Below are 25,119 nucleotides of genomic sequence, written 5' to 3'. Positions count from 1 at the left end.
ACTGGAATCCACTAGGAAACGGTTGTGAGTGTGAAAGCTGCTAATCATGCTTCAACGTGATATAAATTGAGTAGCAGACAATTGTGAGGGGGACAAACATTGTGTAAAAACATAATTTTAGGAATAGGTTTTCAGGAGGCACAATGGAAAATCAAGATCACACATGATGTGAAAATCAGAGGCTCTTGAGAAATTAGAAAGCCAGTAAGCAGCAGAAAGCACTAAGAACAAATGTAAAATTGTATGGAGCAATAAGGCTATCAGAAACAATGAAATCATTATTAAAGGGAAAGAGAGAGAGGAAGTGAGAGAGAGGGAGGGGGGTAAGGAAACCCGTCTCTGAAAACGCAGGACATTGAGAGAGAAAAGAAAGAGCACGGGAGGAGAGAGAAATAAAGAAAGAGAAGAAGGGGAATATGGGCAGAGGAAACAGATGAGAGGAGTACAGAAGGGCTGGGCTCCACCTCCTCGCTTACAGCGTCCCAGCTGCTCTCAAACCAACTGCTCAATTCTATTCACTGCCGAGACTGAACAAAAAAGTGGCTATTTATTAGAATACTTGTTTGGTATTGTTCACTGCCACACAAAAGACGTTTCATTATGTTAGGGGAAAATGCCTCCTTTTTTTTTCCAGAGAGAGAAACAATAACTTGAAATTGTCTTCAAAGTCTTTTCTATCAATAATAAATGTCATTTTCTTGTCTCCCTGCCTTGCAGTGTATGTGTGTAGCCGGGCACTCTGCTTGGGGAGCTTTGGCTGGGCTTGGTGGCTGTAATGGAGGTTAACATTTTATATCTATATATCTGTGTGTGTGTGTGTGTGTGTGTGTGTGTGTGTGTGTGTGTGTGTGTGTGTGTGTGTGTGTGTGTGTGTGTGTGTGTGTGTGTGTGTGTGTGTGTGTGTGTGTGTGTGTGTGTGTGTGTGTGTGTGTGTGTGTGTGTGTGTGTATTAATTAAAATACTTCACATTATAGGTGAACCGCTTGACCGACAATTGGGAGGATGGATCTGGAAGAGGAACTGTAAGTCTCTATAACTTCTATGACTGGGATGTACTGTAAGAGTTCGTATTTTGGGATATGTTTAACAATTTTTTTTTGTGTGTCTATTCTATAAAAAAAAATGTTGTCTTGCATAAGGTTCAAATGTGAAGAGCCGGAATATTGAATATTATGTATATATGTTTGTATTTTTGGGAAGGGGGGGGGGGGTAATAGGATCTAAGAGAGGTTGGGGTAAGAGTGAGACCTGTGGGGGAAGTCATGCTTTTGGAGGCTACATGGAGGGGGGGGGGGGGTATGAGGGGAGGTGTCTATAAACTCATCCAGCGTCTTATATTCATGGATTTAGAGAATGAAACAGACCCTTCGCATGCTGGGGATCAGTTGTGAGCTCATTCTACTCCGTTTTCTATAGAGTACATTCAATTAATGTTACAATTACTATTAAAATGAATGTGCATGTTAAAATGCCGTGCCATGTAGTGAAAGGTGTTTAGGACAAAGACTCAATTTTATACTGACTGACCAACTGACAGTCTTCATTAACATTGCCAAATTTAAGTCTACAAGTTTATATAAGCATGATCGCCTTTTCCTTTAACTCCCATCTGCTGCATACAGAGAGCATTGATGTGAGCTGGTGGCATTTAGACACCTACTGTAACTTGATTGAGCTCTGCGACCCCTCTCATAATCTTTGCTCTGATCTTAACATACAGTATTTATGTTGGACTTCAGTGTGGTGACAATTCTGCCTTCATGTGAATGGTCCTGGGCTACACCCTTGATGGGAAATTGCATTCTCGTTAAGTCTAATTAAGTAAAATGATGAGACCCTTCAATCAATCAATAACTACAGATAAAGAAACTCTTAATTACCAGGTGTAAGCATCACAGGCCAACCCTTTAGTATTGTTTAAATAAAAAATGACTTCACTTTTTTTTTTATAAGATTTTGTTTATGGCCGCTTGCCAGTAAGGTAAGAAAGATACTAAATCCCTACTATATATAATAGGTGACATGTATGTTTTATTTTGTTCGATCAACAGGCTGTAAAAATCTGCAGATATTGATTGGGCAATGACATAGTTTCACTACAGAAACAGGTGTTTAAACATGATAGTAGCTCAAGTCAATTAACCCATTAAAAACGCCTTTATCGCGTTGTTCCCCGCAGACTGAGTGACTTTAAGGCTCATTTTTAAAGGAAGAGAAATACAGCATAGGGACTAAAGAAAGAAAGAGAGAGGAGGACAGAATGTGCTTTTTATTTATGTGAGCTGCTAGGCATTAAACGTTCATCTACCGCAACAGCATATGTATTTGTTTGCAGATAAAAGGGACAATCCCTTAAAACTAGCTCTCTGTTTTTATGATTTGTCATCTATTTATTCTCTGTATTTTGGGAGCTGCTGTGCACACGTATTTAAACAGAATTGCAACAAACAAACAAGAAAAAATCTTATTTTTTTTTAAACGATTTCTTATTTTGGATGAGCTTTTGGCGTTGGTCTGCAATAGTTCTGTGTAAACAGAAATGAGCTCTAAATGCAGGAAATCCCTGGGGTTTGAATATGCTGACTGTAAATTGTTCTTTAAATCCCAGTGAATCCTGCTTTGCTTCATCTTTGATAACACAGCATTGTGAGATAAGCCCATAAAGGCAAATAGTGCATTATAGCACAAGTGGCACGAGGAGCAGCCTCATTTAGGTGGAGGTATGAGAATGAGATTAAGGAAGCTTCCTGCCAGTTAAAAACTGCACCTGGCACATGTTGGTTGAATTTAACCACAGGATTATTCCCGATATAAAATTCAAATGATACTGCTAATTTGCTGTAACGGGGGCACCAGAGATAGTAAAGATTTGAATGTCGCCATTACAATTGTAATTACCAGTGCATTACACGTGCCCAAATCCACTATAAAGCCAAAACGCGGGGTACACCCGAATCTGGTACAGTATATATAACCCCTCATTAGAGACTCTGATTTCCATGTACTCCAGCGTGTATTTATTTCCATATATATAAGAAGATACATTCTAGACAATCTGGAAAAATATGCATTTTTGATGTGTATCAGGCACATTCACTGGCTTTCGTTAATAAAGGTTTATTACGATAAATATTAACCAAAAAATATTAGCAAAAATCAGAAAATTAGAAAACACTCGCATTTAGCTGCTGATGTTTTGCATTAGTTATTAGAAATAATGTAATAATGTAATGTAGCACAGCACATATTTTATTGGGTTTCTGAATAATACGGGTAAATATTTCGTTTATTGGTGATAAAGTCGCATGTTTACTATTTATATATATATATATATATATATATATATATATATATATATATATATATATATATATATATATTTACATTTTTTTCTGAAAAGTTTTAACTATCTACCTTATCTACCATTCTTATTAAAGTCTCAATTGTTTTTATTTTATTTATTGAGGCGTCCCACCTTCAGGAGATATTCGATTGCGGCTTCAATCACACAGTTCGAATTCAATACATAGCTCTTCACATACTGAATGTCGTTCAATATCTACAAAACTAAATTAGATATAATGAGTCCTGCAGTACCAACACAAGCTATTGAATTATTGGTGCCACCTTATTACCTATTTATTTGACTGTTCCCTAAATTTGATGTGTGTGTGTGTGTGTGTGTGTATATATATATGTTTGCAGTGTAAGGATAGAAACCGCACTGGATGCGAATGAAAGGTTTTGAAATCTTGTCAAAGTGATGTTTTAATCTCATTGTAAAGTGTATTAAAGGACTAGATGTAATTTATGTGAGATGCTTGGATGAAAAGAGAGATTGAAGTGGGATGATCCTTTCACTCTCCTGTGAACCTCATGTCATGTTTATACTGTTTGAAGTCTGTGCAGCTAATCTAATTTGCAATAGCAGGGATGGCCTGCAAGAAAGAGACTAGGTGGTTTCATTTTTGTTTGTGTATAATTCGTTGTGACTTGTGTACTACTTTGACTGAATAATGACTTTTCTGTTTTGTCTAATGACTAACCGGGGAATACTGAAAGGAAATATTTACAGTTGCATATGTTTGACTGGCACCTATCTCGCATGATTTATTATCTTTTGTTAGACATTAATACTACACTTAACTTGTACAAAAAGCCTTCTTCCACTTATTACAAAAACAAACCCCATACTTCATCTCAGATGAGTTGGATAGACCCAGCGCAGTGCCATTAATCTAATGGTAACTGATGCTTTCAAATCATTTTAAGGCTTGGTTTCTGCTACTGTCATTTACTTTTATTCTATTGCATATGAAACATATTTCTCTGACGAGTATTTTATTTTGATGGGGACAATTTCCATGTGTGCATTTTACTTAAGAGATTTGACAGATATCTTAAACAATCTTAAGGAAAGTGACTCAACTTTAGGATGTGGTGTGTCTTTCATACACCCCAGGCAGCTTTTCTTTAACATGCGTGTTCATTTTACAGTATGTGTTTGCCATGAAAAGTGAATGGTTTTTCATACTGTATACTGGTATTAGAAAGTCTTCTCTATAGAAAAAAAAAAACATTAAATTGTATAATTGTTTTAATTGTATATGTATACATCTGTGTACAACGTTTTACAATTTCAACAAATATTGATAAAAAAAAACACATGCTTAATTACGTTTTAAAAAACATTATCGTGTACTAAGAACTAACATATTAACATAGTAAGAAGTAACAGTGTTATTAATGATTACATTATAATTGAATTTATTTATTGCCAACAATATGAAAGGTCCCGCCTGAACTGATTTTCTTAGTGCAACTACATAGAATGCCCTTCACATAGAACTATAGCTCCACATACATTGATAGAGTAAGTGCTACAATATAAATACAGGTACATCACGTTGCAAGAGTTTCACCTGTATTATTGTTCGAAATTTGCAGTCCGTTATATTTACAATAATTGTAGGACAGTAACCATAAACTAACTGCATTTGAGATAGTTAGGTTAGTTTTACCCAACGGCATAATTCTTCATTCAATAGCTCTGCGTTATATTTGCAGACCCCGCGTGTTTATTTTGCAGGTATTCTATCTTTCGGGATCTCCAACGTTGACCTACTCCTAATAATAAAGAATGTTATGGGTCAATTAGATCCCACAATCTGCAACGAGTATACCCTTTTCCCTGACCAAAATAACACCGCACTACTTATTTTATCATTTGGTACCGATCTTATAATGTATTATACCAACAGATACCTCACTTGTGCTATATATTGCTATTTGCAGCCGAAAGCGTATCTCAAATACAGAGACTTCAAAATTCTGACCCCCCACCCCCCTATTCCCATTTAGAACAGTAGCACGAAATGTTCTAACTCTTTCCGTGTTTTGTTTTGGTTAAAAATGAAAGATTTGTCAGTAATACTCTTTTTTTTAATTGTTTTTAATTATTATTATTTTTTTATTATTATAATTAATATACGAAAAATGACCTACTAAATGACCTACTGCAATAACACGCACTGAAATAGCAGCCAAGTGCCTCTACAAACGCAGAGTATTGCTCTTGGTGTATAGGATGCAAAGTTATTTTCCTTTCCTGCGTTCCCCCACCTGCCTCTAGTTTTGGGGAGACTGGAGGGTAAAAGCGCCCCTTTCCTTGTCTCTCCATTCAGAAACCGAAGGGCTACACGCAGCTTGAATATTGACGTTCCTCCCCAACTGCTCCGCTGTTAACCCAATTACAGAATTCCTCAAGAACTGTATTGAATTATCTCTTTCCATACAGTATCAGCATTAGCCTAATTAAAAGCTATAATGTTTGATATAATGATTAAATCGTTAGCTCTGCTGTAGGGAAGCAATATTTTGTTTTCTCTTCAATTAGAAGCTGATTGAGGTTTTCAGAGCAGGTCAGCTGTGAAATTTGAATTATATGTGTGAGTACCGCTCACAGGGTGAGACTCTACTCCAAAGCTCCAGAGATGCTCAAACATCCTTTGACTTCAATAGGGAACAGAAAACATTATTTGTTTTACGGTGAAGCATTTAGCATCCCTAGAACGCCCTGTGAGCTTAAGTTTCGATGGACAGATTACTTTTGAGAACACCGTGCATTAAAAAGATATATGTATATATACATACATATATATATATACATATATATATATATATATATATATATATATATATATATATATATATATATATATATATACACACATACTTTTGAGAACACCGTGCATTAAAAAGATATATATATATATACATATATATATATATATATATATATATATATATATATATATATAGTAGAAAAGTCTACCTACTAGACACGAAAAATGATTGCTTTATTTACCCTTGTTTTTAAATGAGGTGTAATAAAAAATAATAATTGTAATTTGTTTCCGTAATTTGCAATATACATAATATATAGCAAATAATTAACATGCTCAGAGTTAAAAGGTAAAAATAAATAAATAATCTTATCTCTTGATAAATTCATGCAGCAGAAACAGCAAACATAAGTGTCTTTGTGTATGTGTGTTCTTCTGTGTTGCTTATTCTAAACAAAAAAAAGAACAAAATACGAATTTACCAAGAAAATATGTTTATTTTACTAGTCTTGGTAGTGGTCCAAACCAACAATGTTTATAACCAGCAGACGGCGATCAAACCCTTTCTAGAGACTGTCTATGTAAACCCCATGCGGAGACCAGGATGGGATTCGTCTCCTTATCAAATTCTCTACAGGCTGCTAACAGAAAGCCTGGTGGTTCAGAGTTGCAGGATAAGGAGATGTAGCCAGAGGGCGAACTGTGTTCAGCTCAATCAGTTCCCAACAACATGCACTGGGACACAGAGACCCTCTCCAAATTCGGGCAAGATTTCAAAAGTCACATCTCAAAAAGAAAATGGTAGAAGGAAAGAACCTGTTTCAGTTTCACTTGTTTAACCTATAATTAAACTTATTCGGCACATGGATTTGTTAAATTAGGGTTGTACTTTGAGCAAATTGTGGCACCTTGCTGGTCAAACCAGCACAAAGTTTATACTGTATCTGCATTACCATATCATACCATAACATAACTGCTATTTTCCAACAGCTAAAACTTCCACTTTTAACGAATAGACAGCTTTCCAGAATGGATAAAAACCGATCCCCATTGTCAGACACCGATTGACTCTTCTCAAAGAGCAGAGTAAATACCTATAAGGTTGCGAAAGACTCTGCTGTCCTCGATTGCGGTTAGGTTGAGTAGGCAGAGGCTCAACAATAGTTAGCTACCTTAGGGTGTGTATTAAGAATGTGTTTATGGAAGCCTGGAAATATACCGCATCAAAGAGCATTATTACACAAGGCACTATCCCCTCTGTGGGGGGGAGAAATCCCCCCCCCCTATGCCCCTTTAAATTGTGTTTATTTGTTATATATGGGGTATAATGCCCTTTTGACTTGTTGGTACAGCATAGACTTGTTGTGTTAGTAAAGTTATTGTAATATTCACTCTCATGGATTAAGCAGGTGCATTGCTATTTAAGAGGTGTTTTGGGTGTTGGGATTGTGCAACTGATTTCACCTTCCGAAATCTGAATGACAAATGAGGTTATCCATAACACAAACATTGCAGGATTGACCAAACAATGAAGACTTTAAAGATAGAGCTTAGACATTTTGCCATGTTCATACTATGCTTTATTATGATTGTACAAGTGTCAATAAGTCTCATAATTTTCGTCAAAATCGAGGGAAATCGCCTTTGAGATCTAGGTGTTTTATTATACAGCAGCTGGACATTTAGAATAATTGTAATTACAGAGAGACTTACTGATAGAAACTCATACATGTCCATGCAGTGACATGATCCGAGCGTAGCACACATTGGTATATTAAACTTTTTGGCTGATTTATGTATTTATTTATTTTTAATATAAGTGTAACATACGTGACTAGCCTTGTATTGTAGAAGTAAATATATTACTTCTTCAAAGTTTCCTTTATTAAACTGCACTGTTTATACGTACAGTAGTGCACTACCCTTGGAATCTGGTTGCAAGGTGGCAGTGCAAGTTATGTCTGGGAAGCAGTCCGGAAACCAGTCAGGGAACAGATAGGATGTGGAAGCTATTGGTCCTGTCTTGTGATGGAAAAATGACTCCTCTTTCTTTTGTTTCGTGCTCTTACTGTAAGTGAGGTGGGCGGTACAGTGATATTTTAATATTACTCCCTAACTTGCCCTGGTAGGAGGTCTTTAAGCAGCAATTTGGCACTAAGATTGAGCAAGCGCCTTTAAGTCAATATCTTATATGGTGATATGTATTCACTTTATGTTCCCAAACTGCTGTAGGTTCACTTACTCAAAGTTACACCAGGTGCACTGGAACTCACATACTACATTGTGTTCTTCCTTACTTTGCTCTTTTTAACAAGGTATATGTCTCGCATACTGTACATCTCATAACTCATCATAACTATCCTAAATGGCATTCAGAGATATACTGTAATGACCCTGTTTCTAAAATTAGTTTTGTCATGATAATGTTAAAAACAATCGTGACAACGCACTACAGACTTTATTACAAAAGAATACATCGATGTGGGGATTCCTTTCTTTTTTACATGACCACATTACTTTGTATTATGTTGAAGTTACGTTATTTTTGGGTACATGTTACCTTTGCGTTTTCAATTTAACTCGATACGAGACGATTTATTCAAGAAATTGACTTCAACTTCTGTAGTGGTTACAAAATAACAAATTAAGATTGCATTACTTGTATATATCGGCCTCTCCTTGTACATATAACACATCATCTCTGTAATACACCAATGAATACTAATAATTTCTGCCTTTGATTTCAAACAGAGCCACCGTTTGAAAGTTGGCTATGTGTATGTGTGAGGGGTGTTTTCTATATAATGATCTACATTTGTTTGCTTTTTCCTTTAATTTTGTGACTGATGCATAAGGTGCATTTGGGATAAAATGGTTGGTACATTGCAATGAGAACTTAATTGTATCTTGTAGTTCCCTCTTAATTTCCCCTCCATCCTATCCGCCAGAAAATAAGATGCTATCAGCCCTGGCACTGGGTTCCTTGATGTGTGATTGACACAATCTGTAACCGTCTCTCACTTGTCACTTAGCAACAATTTACACCTGCAGCCTGAGACTGTAAAGCTGACAAATATCTGCACCCAGACAACTTGTATAACTAAAGCACCCTTCATCATTAAAAGATTACTCTTCTTAAAATTGCAAGAATCAGCAAATATTGAGGATAGCTGAGACTATATATATATATATACATATTGGGCAGTATACGTATTACCTGGAAGATTTATGAAATCTGTATATCATAGCGCTGATTTAGGAAGAATCATTTCTAGTGATGACAAAATGATAAAGACAGAAAAATATGTTGAACATTAATGTTTGATTTATCAATGTTTGCGATTATTGTGCCCCCTCGAAATTCACTGAATCCGGTTTCTTCTTACCAACTGTATATGGATCTATGGGAAAATACAAAGTAAACAATATTATATTTTGACATATACGTAGAACTTTTTCTATAAACCAATGCATTCTTCTTTATTCGAGTTCCTTCCTCCCCCTTCCCCCTCCTCCCCCTTCCCCCTCCTTCCCCTTCCCCCTCCTTCCCCACCCCTCCCCAAGAATACAAAATGTATTTCGTTTTGAGTCCATTTGTGCACTATCTGTGAATGTCACTATCCATTTCCTGACTTTCACCTAGTGATGTTGAGACATGTTTAAGTGTCAAGAAGTGTGAGAATTCCTTTAACCCCAGTGGATCTGTGCATTAATAAGTATAAGTGATGCCTCCTACAGAAGACACTATCCCCCCTTTTGCCTGACATTCTATGACCTCAGAAGTGGGAGGTGGGAGGGGGTTACCCCTACCCCACACCCCTCTTATTAGATGTATTTGTTCTGGTTTCTGCTTGAGTTCACTGCCCCCCCCTCCCCCTCCTCCCGTCCTCCCGTCCTCCCGTGGAGGATTACAGGGGAAAGCGGGAGCCATCGCCTTAAAAGGTGCCCAGTTTTTATTTTAAGCCTTTTACCTCTCTTCATCCTCCAGTTTGTATTGCTCACCCCTGACGTCACGGGACAGCGTGCCATGCAAATCATGCCCCCCTTGCCCACACTCACACACCCACAGCCAGGCAGGGTACTGTACGCCCCTCCTCCACTCCGCCCTCCCCACCTCCCCGCCGGCCGCCGGCCTCCCATTGGCCACGGTAAAGTCATTTAATCCCAGCTGACGTGCGCCGTGTGGCTGCTCTGCGCCTCGCTCTGTGTGTCTCCTGCCGCAGGCGAGGGGGGAAACTACCAGACAAAACCAACTCCTATATCACCGGCTGCTGCACTCATCCTTCCAGCCACTCTCTATCGGTTGCATATCCACTCCCCTCTCTCTGGGACTTGGATCTTTTATTTTGTATATTGTTCTGCACTTTTTTTTAATATATATATATATATATACTGTATATATATCTTTAATCGTTAGTGTTTTATTCTACGTCCTTTTTTTTTTTTTGCTTTTGTTTTGGCTGAGGCACCAGTGGCACAATATTATGATTTGCTGAGAGTCACCTTCTTCATCCGTATTCCTGCTGCTAAACCAAGATGCCCTTGACACACAGTATCTGAAGCGAAAAACAGCATGAAAAGTTAAAAAAAAAAAAAAAAAAAAAAAGCAGTGACAACTGGTGTTGGTAAAAGGCAATATTGAGACGGGAGGAAGTTGGAGGCGAGGGAGAGAACTCGCTGCAACTCCAGCGGTGAGGGAGACGCGGCGCTTTGCACCTGTTGGAGCAGCAAGTGCTCAGCCAGCAGCAGCAGCAGTGATAGAAGAGGGAAGCTGAGACCTGAGAGGGGACTTCCTACTTTGGCTGCAGGACCAGTGCAGGCTGCCCCCTTCTGCTTGCCCGGGCCCATGCTTCTTTGTCACCACTTTTTGACTGCAGTGAAAAGTTGATTACCCCTTTCCCCCCCCCCGCGGATAAGAAGGAAAAAGCAGCAGCCACCCAAAGTCAACCAGGGGAACAACCACAGTGTGCCCACAGCCTGCACTTCCAGCCCCTGGGCAAACAGTCACATAAAAGAGACCCCCACCCAGCTTTGTGAATGTACAGCATGATGATGGAGACGGACTTGCACTCCCCCGGGGTCCAACCCCCGAGCAACACCGGGCAAACCGGGGGGGGAGGAGGGGGGAACAAGGCCAACCAGGACCGGGTGAAGAGGCCCATGAACGCCTTCATGGTGTGGTCCCGGGGCCAGAGGAGGAAGATGGCCCAGGAGAACCCCAAGATGCACAACTCGGAGATCAGCAAGAGGCTGGGGGCCGAGTGGAAAGTCATGTCCGAGGCCGAGAAGAGGCCCTTCATTGACGAGGCCAAGAGGCTGCGCGCCCTGCACATGAAGGAGCACCCGGATTACAAGTACCGGCCCCGGCGCAAGACCAAGACCCTGCTCAAGAAGGACAAGTACTCCCTGGCCGGCGGGCTGCTGCATGCGGCCGGCGGGGGGCACATGGGGGTGGGCCTGAGCCCCGGCGGCGGAGGGGGGGGAGGGGGCGGGGTGGTGGTGCAGCGGCTGGAGAGCCCCGGGTTGGGGGCAGGAGCCGGGGCAGGAGCCTACGCTCACATGAACGGCTGGGCCAACGGGGCTTACCCGGGCTCGGTGGCGGCGGCGGCGGCTGCCATGATGCAGGAGGCTCAGCTCGCCTACAGCCAGCAGCAGCAGCAGCAGCACCACCCGGGCGCCGGGGGGCACCACCCGCACCACCACCCGCACCACCCCCACCCGCACCACCACCCGCACCACCACCCGCACCACAACCCCTCCCCGCACCAGCCGCCCCCTCCTCCCCCCCCGCAGCCCATGCACCGCTACGACATGAGCGCCCTGCAGTACAGCCCCCTGCCCGGCGCGCAGAGCTACATGAGCGCCTCGCCCTCCGGCTACAGCGCGCTCAGCTACAGCGCCGGCCCCCCGCAGCCGCAGCACCAGGGCTCCCCGTCCTCGTCCTCCTCCTCCTCCTCCGCGGCGGCGGCCTCGGGGGCCCTGGGAGCGCTGGGGTCCCTGGTGAAGTCAGAGCCCAGCGTCAGCCCGCCGGTGAGCGGGGGAGGGTCGCACAGCCGGCCGCCCTGCCCCGGGGACCTGCGGGAGATGATCAGTATGTACTTACCCAGCGGGGGGGAGGCAGGGGACCCGGCGGCGGCGGCGGCAGCGGCGGCGGCAGCGGCAGCGGTGGCCAGCAGCAGACTGCACCAGCACTACCAGGGAGTGGGCACAGGGGTGAGCGGCACGGTGCCGCTGACACACATGTGAGGAGGGCCCGCACAGACTCCGCTACACAGACATATACAGTATATATATATATATATTTGGTAGGCAAACACTGCAGAGAAGGTTCAGGAGCAGACACGGCCCCTTCCCCACAGAGATCAGAGGAAGAAGAAACGAATATAACGAATACGAGCCATGTACTGCTGCTCTCGGACTGCTCAGAACTGTCTCTCTCTTTTCCTTCTTTTCTTTTCTTTTTTTTTTTGTGTTTTGTACAGAGATGTTTTGATGTTTTTATACAACAATTTAAAATCAGACTTTAAAAAAAAAAAGAGGAAAAGTGAAGGTAACTCGTTTTTTTAGAAGCTGTACCCCATAGCTTGTCCCTGAAGCCAGGGTTTTGTTTGGGGTGAGAGGGGAGGGGGGGGGGGGGGCAATGATGTTTAATTGGTTTTATTTTGTACATTATTTATCAGTTCTGCACAAAAAAACATATAGATTTCTATTTGGTTACGACATGCCATATGCCAACCCCCTTTTTTTACATTTGAGAATTACACTGATTACACTTGGATACTTTCTTCTGACTCTTCATCGCTTGATTTATGAACAAGTGTGTCCTCTCATTATTATTATCAGCGGCGAATCCAAGTCACACACAAGACAAAGTTTTGAGGAAGTTGCCGCATTTGTTTATTTATGAACCATTTTCAGACTAGAAGGTTATTCTGGGTTTTGTAAGCGTTTCTGTATTCGTTTTCCTGATTTTGTTTTGTATTATTTCTTGTAAATTCCTGGTGAAATTATTTTTATTTTAAGCGTTACGAATTCATATTGTGTACATATTGACTAAGCGTCCTTTCTCCTATAAAGAAAACAATATCAGAAGGATAAGTTGAATTTTAAGTTAAATAAATTTTCAACTGAAAAAAAAAACGCAAATTGTTTCTTCTATAAATCGTATTTCGGGTATTTTTTTTTATAAAAAAAAAGTACAATCATCTATTTTTATTGAAAGTGCGCTGTGAAACGAACTATTAATGGAATTTCAAATTAAAATCCTAGAACTACGGTAAAAAATGCAGTGAGAATAGCCGATTTTGAAAAATATTCGTAATGTTTTTACATCGTAACTAAGTAGCAGTCTAGGTGTTTATTGTTTCATAATCTATAGGGTATTTTTTATATACCTATACATCTAGGAACTATTTTAATATCTTATCCTTTGATATTACGGTGCAATTTAAGACTTCATCTAGGTTCAGAGTAAGAAAGGTCTAAATTGTAAGCAGCTGCACGGGTAATTATGCATTTAATTACACATATATAAAAACACATTATAGTATGATTTCGATTAGAAAATGTCTGCCCCTTGTATCTTTTGAGTTGGGCAGTTCGAATTGGTTTATTTAATTACTTCAATTTGCTTTAGCAAACAAGAACAAAAAATGTTGGAACACGCATTTTTATTCTAGTTGGGCTGAAGTTGTTAGTAAATTGTTTTTAAGAAAAGAAACTGATAAGGAATGTGAAATAGGACTGCATTCTGCTGAAGATGTCCCAAGTGTCTACACTTTTACTAATCTGAGACGCTCAATGTGTCAAATTTCTTTGGTTTTAGTGATCTGGGCATTATTTATTCAGATCATTCTTTTACATTTTCGATTTTGTTCTTTACTGAATCTTATTAGATATTTTGAAGTGTTCACTGAGAAGTTGCAGTTTAACAAACTCTTGCATTGACTGATACTTTTTGCCAAGATGTTAACAATATTTTTCTAGGGAGGGCAATTTAAATGCATTTGATGGGTAATTCTTCTTACAGATAGCTAAATAGCAAATGCCGTCAGTGGTACACTAAACAGTTCAGATTTTTTATTCTGTATGAATTCCATTTTAATTACAGTACAAATGAGTAATTATTTGGTGTCATGTTGGCTTTTTATGTGGTTCGTTAAACCCATTGCAACATTTTCATTAGTATGTCTATTAATTTAATGATGTCACAATTAAGCTCTACTTAACCTGAACATTTATATTTTACATGTCATTACAGCTACAATTATCACAAATATTCGTTTCATGAGTAGTTTATACTTTTCTTATACCTTGTGTATTGGTTTTACATTTAAACAAATTAAGCAACATTTTAAATCCGTGAAGGTTTTTTTTTTAACACCTGGGTCATTTTTAGTTTAAAAATAAGAGTGTATTTGATATGTACGATTTTAAAGAATGAATTTTACTTAAACTAGATATTAGTACAGCAGATTGCTAAAACAAATGACATTTGCATTTCCAAAATGATCAGTTATGTAGGCGCATGTGTACATATTGGGAAACATTTGTTAGGCCTAGCCTTTTCCATTTATGTGCTGAATATGTGGATTCCCTTCTTTTATTACTTAAGTGTTCGTATGCCTTTATTGAGATGTTAATTTCCCCCTCCCCCCTATAATGCAATGACACTTTACATTTCATTTATTACAAGAAAAACAAATGTCTGGAAATAATGACATTTGCAGGGAATCTTAATCCCACTTACAGTAGGCAGTCTCTAGCGGGTGGCCCATTACTCCAGCATTTATTTCACTTCTGAAACAATTTACTCCGAGATTGTACCCATGTCAATTGCAAGAAACCGCATGTGGTGGCATTTTATTTATTGTGGGGTTTTGTCTTATGTTGTAAGGAACGAGCAAACTAAACTATAGTCTGGGGCCCAAACTCAAGAAGTCAAATTCTCAAGCTTTCTTTCGTGTCAAACAATAATGTCAGAAAAGGGACAATGAACTGTATTGACAGACTTCAGATTTAAACAAGGCCAATGGGGCATTTTGTTTTTTGTATTTTTGAATTGTGTGTTAATTTCGAGAAACATGTTTAACGCAAAGAAAAAGTATTCTTTTTCGAAATATTTAAAATATGGATGCAAAACCTCTGACTTCCCAGACAGGGAAAGTCAACTCTTCGTGGATTTTCGAGCATCTGTTGGGTCTCCACATTAACATGTAATTTTATCACCTGCAAGTTGGGGGTTGAATCTGATTTAATATCTTCCTAAAAAAACACACAACTCGTTACTAAGTTTTCTCTATCAATAAAACTTTTAATTCCCCCTGAAACTGATTTCTATGTACTTATATAGCCGAGGTGTTAAAGTTTTTTTTATTACATGCGATACTTTGAACACTGTTTTGCTGCTTTCACATCATGACTGAGAGATTAACCTCAGAGATACACCCACTTCGATCCCTAACTCCATATTAATGCTTGTACATTATTCTTCATATACAATAACTGCTGTTGTTGAGTATAATTGACGAGGCTCCTTGCAAATTCAAACTGAATGCTTCTTTACAAAGTTGAGTTTCCAGGTTAGTTTGTGCATTGAGAGCCCACGCAATTATTTAGCGGGGTCAAATTCTAGCAAGAGATGTACTGTAGCCTGGTGGATACATCACATGTACCAGGAGACCTGCATGTAAAGCCTACTTCGTGCTTGTTTCAGATCCTTCACCTTCTTCACTTATTGGCTACTTTGAAAAATAAGACTTAGAGGGTTTTTTTTCTCTCCCTCTCTCACAGTCTCCTGGATCCAAAACTGGGACAAAAAAATTGCACCAAATTTGTGAAAGATTAAGGAAAAACATTTCCATTGATACCAAATGGATTTTCTTGATTCATAAATCTGGTGTAGTGTTTTTGCACCTGTCGCAGCTGGGACATTTTGATAAACGACCAATGAATCTTCAGGACCTGTGTTTTTACATGTCTTAAGTTGGAAGGTTATGCGAGTATTAACGAAATAATTAATCCATACGTGAATATGTTGCGTTTCTAATTATATTTTTTGACTATTTAAGCAGGACAAAATGTAATGTATCAAAAGCTTTCTTCTGCAAGAGTAATGGATAAATAGCATTAGAGTGACCAAATTAACAAATTCTATTACAAGCAAAAATAAATGTATCTTTGGTTCATCTGGTGATATTTTTTGCAACACTTTGCACTAGGGAGACTTCAGTACATATCTTACAAACATAACATAGTGTATATTTATGTATATATCAGTATGTATACATAGGTTTTCCATGTGTCAATATATGTAATGAACTTATTCTGCTTTAGCCTAACTTGTTTTTTTTTTTTTTCGAGCCTGGAAAATTGTTGTCTGGACCGAAACTTTGAAAGTTCATCTAGTACCTGACAGCAGACAGTATTTAGCGCATCCTATATGTTATGTGTCAGCAGAGATTAAGATGAATGAGACTGGGCAACGAGCAGAGTGTTTTGTGTTATCAGAGTGTGGGATTAGTGAACAGAAGTCCTGACCCTTGGGTCATCAGTGAGTCAAACCCTTTTACAATCACCCAGTGGAACCGAAACATCTCATGATGCAGCACACTGGCAACAAGTGAAATTAGAAAGCTCCCAAAGGGACGGACCTTATGGTGTTGAGGGATCAATGAGTCAATACTGGACAAAATGAGGATAAGGACTCAGAGGAGGCAAGATGAGCGTTCAGGCTGGTGAGTGGGGATTTATATCACCGGTTCCTAGTGGTCTATTAAATCCTCCAAATAGACACACATCTGAGTGCATTTCATTTTCTTTCCTTATTTCAGACCAGAATGTTGTTTTTGCAGTGTTTGTATGTTAAGCACTGGAGGACAAAAAGCTTATTATATTAGCCAAATCAGAAGGGCGAGGCTTGGTAGTCCGACTATTTTTCTAAGTGGCAGTTCCATGTAATTTTAGACAAGTCATTCCATCACGCCGTGGTCTCCAAAACTAGGTTGCAGCCTCTCGAGGGCAGGGACAACATATTGAGACTGCAACTACTTCCATGTTTGGGTATATTCTTTGAATTTATAATTTAGGTGTATAGACAGCACGATTTAAACAAAATCATGAAATATGGCAGATCCCCCAATAGGGGTTTGGTAATTTTCTAAGGTGGAAAATGGGTGCTTTATACACAGAAGTAGTAGGATAACGGAGGATATGAAGAGTTATCCTAATAATAGAGGGGAGCGCATGGGGTTGAGTAAACTAGCAGAAGTGAGCAGCAATAAACTGAGAAGCAACCTTTGGGTGCTGAATCCCCCCCCCCCTTTCCCCTTTTGGGGTGAAGCAGACAGGGTATGTGTTTGGCTGTGGGATAGGGAGAGGCCACAGAGATACCCCCAGTAAGCATGGAATTGCTAGATGTTCCCACCAGAAGAGAATCAAAAAGCAGGATAAATCTTCCCAAGGGACATGCAGTTATAGCTTAGATTTAATGGAGCGGGCATGGTAAATACTGCTCCCAATGGAGACCAGAGATTAAAGCCGCGAGTTAAATTGGATAAAAAAATATGCAAATGAGCAGATCTGAATGTTAGGGTTAGAGGAATTGAAGCGAGAGGACACGCTGTAGAAACAGATATCATTTGGTGTGTGTAATGCAGCCACCCAGCACTGCTTGCTCCGAGTTATAACACAGATTTAAGCTTATTAATCACAGCTACATGATCATTTTGGGTTAAAGAAAAAAAAACGTGTCAATTTAAGGGGATTTTTTTTCTCCAGCCTTCAAAACTAGGGCAAGAGAATTGCACCAGATTTATCAAAGAAAAAAAAAGCATTTTTTTCTTATGCGTCCTCTTTCTTTGCTAATTGTGATGTATTATTTGTTCCAGTTTTGTCCCAGTTTTGCAGCCCGGACACTTTGCTACATGGTCCCCTTTGTGTGGGAGGTTTGTTATATTCCAAAGCAGTGGCTATGCATAAACATGTATATAACATGTATCCCATCAGTATTAGATTCTCTGTCAGTTGAGATGCAAACATTCATATTTATTTTCATTTTATTATTGAAATAAGATGATACATTACAGTATATACTAAGAAAGAACACTGTGCCAGATATGTATAACATTTGATGTATACCACGTCATAAGTCCATTTAAGTTGTAGATACTATAGCAGAGTCCTGGTCTGTTTTCAACGCTGTCATTCCAAGTTTATTTGACTTCTGTGTATGTACAGTTATATAATAAGGAAGACAAATATGAGCGTCTACGGCTCCGGGAAGACATCACCTACAGGACAAAATAGTTACCATATTCATAGTATTAACAAGTACAATTAAGGTTAATTAAGGCTTTCTATACGTTTGTTTACTCTAAATTGCACAACAGCAAACAAATGTCAAATTAGGCAAAACGACGTGTGCTCAAATACTCTTTGTCAAATAACATCCTCAAAGTTTAAATAAAAGCAATCTCATGTAAATAACTACAGAACAAATCAACTTTCAATGTTGTTTCACGGGGATGTACCACCAGTGATCCAGCTGTTACAAATAAACATAGAGGCTATCAAATATATGTGGGGAAATATATAAAAATCTCCAGAAATATGCATAAAGCTCAGATCCTTGGCTTGTCATTGCATTGGTAATCATTTCTAATATTTATCAATATCTGGAATACTCTTCCACGTGTGCCATCATGTAAGATACGCAGTTGGTTATATTGAGCAAAGGAGGGAATAATAGGCAAATAAGAAAGTTGATTGAAGCACATACTGTATGTCTATTTCAATTGTGCATCACTTGTCATTTTTTGTCCAGGACAATGTCTTATATCGTTCTGATTTTGGGTTATTTCCCCCATGTAATGCAAGCTGACTGTTCATTTAGTAAATTGACGCTTTCTTATGAATTGGTTTCCACCCATATTTGCAGATAGCAGCGCAGATAATCATACCACCCTGATGGCGAAGAGGGTGACCTTACATTGGGCGATGTACAGTATTAAAACCCTGGTAAATGTTTCTACAGGTACAGCTCTAGTAAGTTGTGCTTGGCTCTGCACATAAAAGTTACACACATTGGGACATACATAGCAAGGCAAAGTGGAGCAATTGTGCGGCAAAAAAACAAAACGGCATCATTTGTATCAAAGAAAAAAAAATCACATTTAAATATATAGGATTGTTATTTCACTCACCTGGAGCAATTTTTTTCTTCTCCCTATAATTGCACAGCTTTCCCCTTGATACATAATGTATGCCTCAAGTTCAATTTAAGAATCTAAATGTTACTACATTTTATGTCATGTAAGAGATGTGTTAATCAAGTGTCTATCATAGACACAGATCCCAGTGAATTACCTTTGTTACATGCCAAAGTTATAATAATAATAATAATAATAATAATAATAATAATAATAATAATAATAATAACTTATAGACTTACAGCAGATCTTTCACAGACAAAAATGCACACAAAAAGGCGATGTATCCCCAGGTAAAATGATAAAGCCAAATATAATATTTGTCTTGGCTAACTCCTCTTACAACCACCCTTAAAACTGAGTGCTAAAGCACATGTGAAATCCGAAGCGAGAAATAACTTTCTATATTGGCACTATAGTCGATATGCTTAATACTGGTGCTGTGGGCATTTTAAACATGCTTTTGTAAGTATCAAAATATTGAGGTAAGTTTTTCTTCTATTGCAGTGTTCATTAGTTTGCGACGTGGAGTGGGCTATGGTGTACACGAGACGTGTTAAATTAGGGTTAACATATGTACACAATTCTCCCTGAACAACCGGATGCCAAAGCAATAAAGACGGCTCTATATTTAAATGAAAAAAAGCAACAACTACATTTTCGGGAACGTTTATTACAGTTTTATTTTACTGCAAAACTGGAGCAAACCCCTACACCAGATTGATCAAAGAAAAAGATTCCCATTGAAAGCAATAGCATTTACTTCTTTGATCAAATGCATTGCAGGGTTTTCCATTTTACCTTAGTATTGCAACCTTGTGCAGTTTTTCATGTGCAGATTAGCCCTGCAGATGAGGTTGTTACATCACCTTTGTGCATTTATTTTTTTTGCATCAAACTTATCCATCAAGATGTGTCTTCCGGCTCCGGCTACAGCACCGGTGCAAAACTGCAGCAACAAATGTCGCACAGGGGGTCATTTATCAAAGTCTTCTGTGAGCAAAACTAATGCGAAGCCGTTACACCAGATCTATCAAAGAGGAGCAACCCAATGAATGTTTTCATGATAAATGTGGTGCCATTTTATTGCCCCGGTTTTGCAGCCAAATGATTTTAGTAAATGATCCCCACTGGTTTGTCCTTAAAAATGCACCAATGTATATGTAGGAATTATACATGAACTGTGGCTGCTTTAGTTTTGTTCGGGTCACCAATACGGAGGGTGTAAGAAGCAATGGTCAGTGTTAGGGAAGAAGCAATAGTCAGTGTTAGGGAAGAAGCAAAGGTCAGTGTTAGGGAAGAAGCAAAGGTCAGTGTTAGGGAAGAAGCAAAGGTCAGTGTTAGGGAATAACTAACACTAACAGTGTTAGGGAAGGAGCAATGGTCAGTGTTAGGGAAGAAGCAAATGTCAGTGTTAGGGAATAACTAACACTAACAGTGTTAGGGAAGGAGCAATGGTCAGTGTTAGGGAAGAAGCAATGGTTAGTGTTAGGGAACTAATGGTAAGTGTTAGGGAAGAACTAATGGTCAGTGTGAGGGATTAAGCAAAGGTCAGTGTTAGGGAATAACTAATGGTCAGTGTTAGGGAATAACTAATGGTCAGTGTTAGGGAAGGAGCAATGGTCAGTGTTAAGGAAGAAGCAATGGTCAGTGTTAGGGAAGAACTAATGGTCAGTGTTAGGGAAGAAGCAATGGTCAGTGTTAGGGAAGAACTAATGGTCAGTGTTAGGGAAGAAGCAATGGTCAGTGTTAAGGAACAAGCAATGGTCAGTGTTAGGGAAGAACCAATGGTCAGTGCTAGGGAAGAAGCAATGGTCAGTAGTAGGGAAGAACAAATGGTCAATGTTAGGGAAGAAGCAATGGTCAGTGTTAGGGAACTAATGGTCAGTGTTAGGGAAGAAGCAATGGTCAGTGTTAGGGAAGAAGCAATTGTCAGTGTTAGGGAAGGAGCAATGGTCAGTGTTAGGGAAGAAGCAATGGTCAGTGTTATGGAAGAAGCAATGGTCAGTGTTATGGAAGAAGCAATGGTCAGTGTTAGGGAAGAAGCAGTGATCAGTGTTAGGGAAGAAGTAATGGTCAGTATTAGGGAAAAACCAATGGTCAGTGTTAAGGAAGAACCAATGGTCAGTGTTAGGGAAGAACTAATGGTCAGTGTTAGGGAAGAACTAATGGTCAGTATTAGGGAAGAAGCAATGGTCAGTGTTAGGGAAGAAGCAATGATCAGTGTTAGGGAAGAAGCAATGGTCAGTATTAGGGAAGAAGCAATGGTCAGTGTTAGGGAAGAAGCAATGATCAGTGTTAGGGAAGAAGCAATGGTCAGTATTAGGGAAGAACCAATGGTCAGTGTTAGGGAAGAAGCAATGGTCAGTGTTAAGGAACAAGCAATGGTCAGTGTTAGGGAAGAACCAATGGTCAGTGCTAGGGAAGAAGCAATGGTCAGTAGTAGGGAAGAACAAATGGTCAATATTAGGGAAGAAGCAATGGTCAGTGTTAGGGAACTAATGGTCAGTGTTAGGGAAGAAGCAATGGTCAGTGTTAGGGAAGAAGCAATTGTCAGTGTTAGGGAAGGAGCAATGGTCAGTGTTAGGGAAGAAGCAATGGTCAGTGTTATGGAAGAAGCAATGGTCAGTGTTATGGAAGAAGCAATGGTCAGTGTTAGGGAAGAAGCAGTGATCAGTGTTAGGGAAGAAGTAATGGTCAGTATTAGGGAAGAACCAATGGTCAGTGTTAAGGAAGAACCAATGGTCAGTGTTAGGGAAGAACTAATGGTCAGTGTTAGGGAAGAACTAATGGTCAGTATTAGGGAAGAAGCAATGGTCAGTGTTAGGGAAGAAGCAATGATCAGTGTTAGGGAAGAAGCAATGGTCAGTATTAGGGAAGAAGCAATGGTCAGTGTTAGGGAAGAAGCAATGATCAGTGTTAGGGAAGAAGCAATGGTCAGTATTAGGGAAGAACCAATGGTCAGTGTTAGGGAAGAACCAATGGTCAGTGTTAAGGAAGAACCAATGGTCAGTGTTAGGGAAGAACTAATGGTCAGTGTTAGGGAAGGTGCCACCTGATGCACCAATAATAATAATATGATTGAAGTTCAGTGTTTCTTGGGGATATTTTCCTCCACTTATTATCTCATAGAAAGCTGTCAGGTGGAAATTGACTCAATTTTGCATAAAACTATTTTAAAATTGGATGCAGATTCCCAAAGGGCACAGTAGTGAAACACATATGCTCTAGATGGCTTTAACTTAAACCCCAAGTGCTTGACAGACAGAACCATTGAGGGCTCTTTACTTTAGCCCTTGTCCTTGTCTGCTTGTTTTTCTTTCCCATCATGGCATACTTTTCCTACTTATTTTTACAATGCCTGATTTACCCCACTACATTACCCTACAATTCTGAATAAATGCATTATATCTTGCAGTTTATCTTGCTTTTTCCAGTCAGCTATTAACAGAGCAGCACAAACAAATGAGCGGTTCGCCATTATGACCCGTTTTCTGTTCATTTGACTCTAAGATGCACGTTTTCATTCTACATATCTTAAAAGGTAGTCTTTGGTTCAATACAAAAGTGGCACGGTTCTGTAGCAACACGATTGATCTATCAAGGGACAAACATTCAATTGAAAGCAATACATCAAAATGTTTCTACACCTGGTTCAACTGACTGTTACCATTTTTTCACCACTTTTGACGTGATACATAAACCCTTGCGAATCAATGCACTTTACATCTACAGTATGTTTGCCCCATGTACACCGAGCAGTGTTCGGATTAATAATAGAATGAAGTCTAGGAGACTTCCAAGACACACAGATTCTGAGATGTGTCACATTCCCCATTTGGGTCTCTCATTTTTCCTAACAGTCGGCATTACTATATGACATTTACGTTTTCCACCTTTCCTACATTTAACGTGGAAGACATCGAATTCATAAAATGAACATTTTCAGCAAAAATATTTACATATAATGGGTTATTCGTAGACTTATATCACTTCCATATAGCAACATGATTTCCAGGTAGTGCATTGGGGAAAAGGTCTGGCTGAACCACTCTTTTTTCCTACATGTTTTCAGATGTAGTTGCGCATACTTGTCTCCTGCAGCATCAGCATCTCACGATGTTCTTGTAAATCCATTAATTGCCTGTAAAAAATAAAAAATAAAATCCGAGGTAAAAAATAAAATCCGAGGTAATGTGGAGAAGATATTGGAATGGACTGTTTTGTGTTCATTCACCACACGAAAAAAACCTCAATTATTGTCTACATATGTACTGGTGAACGATTGAGGCTGTATAAAATTCAATAGTTAGAAGCCAACAATAGAGGCATGATATACTGGAATTTTAACATAGAACAGGAGTGGCTAACTCCAGTCCTCAAGGGCCACCAACAGGTCAGGTTTAAAGGACACCCCGCTTCAGCACAGGTGACTCAATCAGTGGCTCGTTCAATATCCTTAAACCTGACCTGTTGATGGCCCTTGAGGACTTCAGGACCCCTGCCCTAGAACATATTGGATTCCCAAAAAGAGGTATCCTGAACTACAACAGTAGGTCAAAACAGCATGATCTTATTTCCAGCCAAAATATCATTCCGTGTATTATCACCATAGCGGTTGCCACAATACAATGGCTGTGTTGCAGTCAATTACAGCAGATTAGCTGTTCACAAAGTATACTAAACAATACATGCATTGTACCTTCCTGGAGAAGCCCAGAACAAAACAAGACTTTCTGATTATGGTACTACTGTCATTAATCTATAACACGTTACTCAACTGATATATCTGTTAACCATTGCTGAAATATCATGTTCACGATTTGTCTCATATATAAAGTTTGTGTACAATACTTCAGATCCAAATCTTCTGAACAACTATTCATAATGGAAAAATGTATAAAGCTGTTGCAAGCTTTTCATGCCTTGGATGCATTCAAAAAACGACACATTCACAGCGTCTAGGACATGTTAAACAATAAAGTGTTTACTTATGCACACATAATTATATTACATGTACAGTATATTTAATGTTAGTACTAATTAATGAATCTGCATAAGTACACAAATAAATGCCATAACTAATTGTTCCAGTTATATGTGTATAGTGTATATGTCATGATAACTTGATAAAGGATATATAATTGTTTATCAAGAAAAAGATAATTAAGGTAGACTCTGTTGAACAGATTCATGTTTGTTAGATAAAAATACCTGACTGAACGAAAAATCCAAGATGATTACATAGTTTCTAAGAAAACCCTATCTAGGATTTTATTCTAACTACCGGCACACCCCCATTATGGTACTTTACTGTTTAACACTAGACAGTTCCAGATTATGTAAAGGCGAAATACAGTATGGGGAAATGAAGAACTCATGTATACACTAATCATATACAGAGAGCCTATTCAATGAAAGTTTATATGACTGTTGTAGAGTAACAAGCTTAATTACTCAGTATAGTATATATGCTATAAATGCAATATTTCATATGCAACTCAATGTCTCCCATCATTGCCTGGTCACCTGTAGCAAAGCTGGCAACTGTACAGTATTAACTTTTATTGACTCAATTGATTTAATTTTCTGACAATTTATCATTAAAGCAGCAGTTCATGCTGCCGTTTTTTTTCAACTTTGTATTTTTAGTTCTTTTATAAAACAACAACAGATAACATTACAGAATTTTGAAATATACATATAGCATTGGGTAGGGGGTAAAGGGGGATTGAGGGATACAAAGAGGGAAAAGGAAGTGTGGGAGGGAGGTGAGAGGGTAGGTG

General features: G+C 39.0%; 1 protein-coding gene and 1 long non-coding RNA gene across 2 annotated transcripts in view; both read left to right on the top strand.

Annotated features, from left to right (window-relative positions):
• Nucleotides 1-25,119, top strand: part of LOC142491056 (uncharacterized) — a 186,809-nt gene that overhangs the window by 112,697 nt on the left and 48,993 nt on the right. The window lies entirely within an intron of this gene.
• On the top strand, nt 10,306-12,741 carry SOX1 (SRY-box transcription factor 1). The gene has a single exon (XM_075590689.1). It carries the CDS (start codon nt 11,163-11,165, stop codon nt 12,369-12,371), a length of 1,209 nt encoding a protein of 402 aa, XP_075446804.1. The 5' UTR covers nt 10,306-11,162; the 3' UTR covers nt 12,372-12,741.

The sequence above is a fragment of the Ascaphus truei genome, chromosome 3 (assembly GCF_040206685.1).
Source record: "Ascaphus truei isolate aAscTru1 chromosome 3, aAscTru1.hap1, whole genome shotgun sequence".
In the NCBI taxonomy this organism is placed as follows: Eukaryota; Metazoa; Chordata; class Amphibia; order Anura; family Ascaphidae; genus Ascaphus; species Ascaphus truei.
Note: the sequence above shows the minus strand (reverse complement) of the source record. Positions and strands in the feature narration are given on the sequence as shown.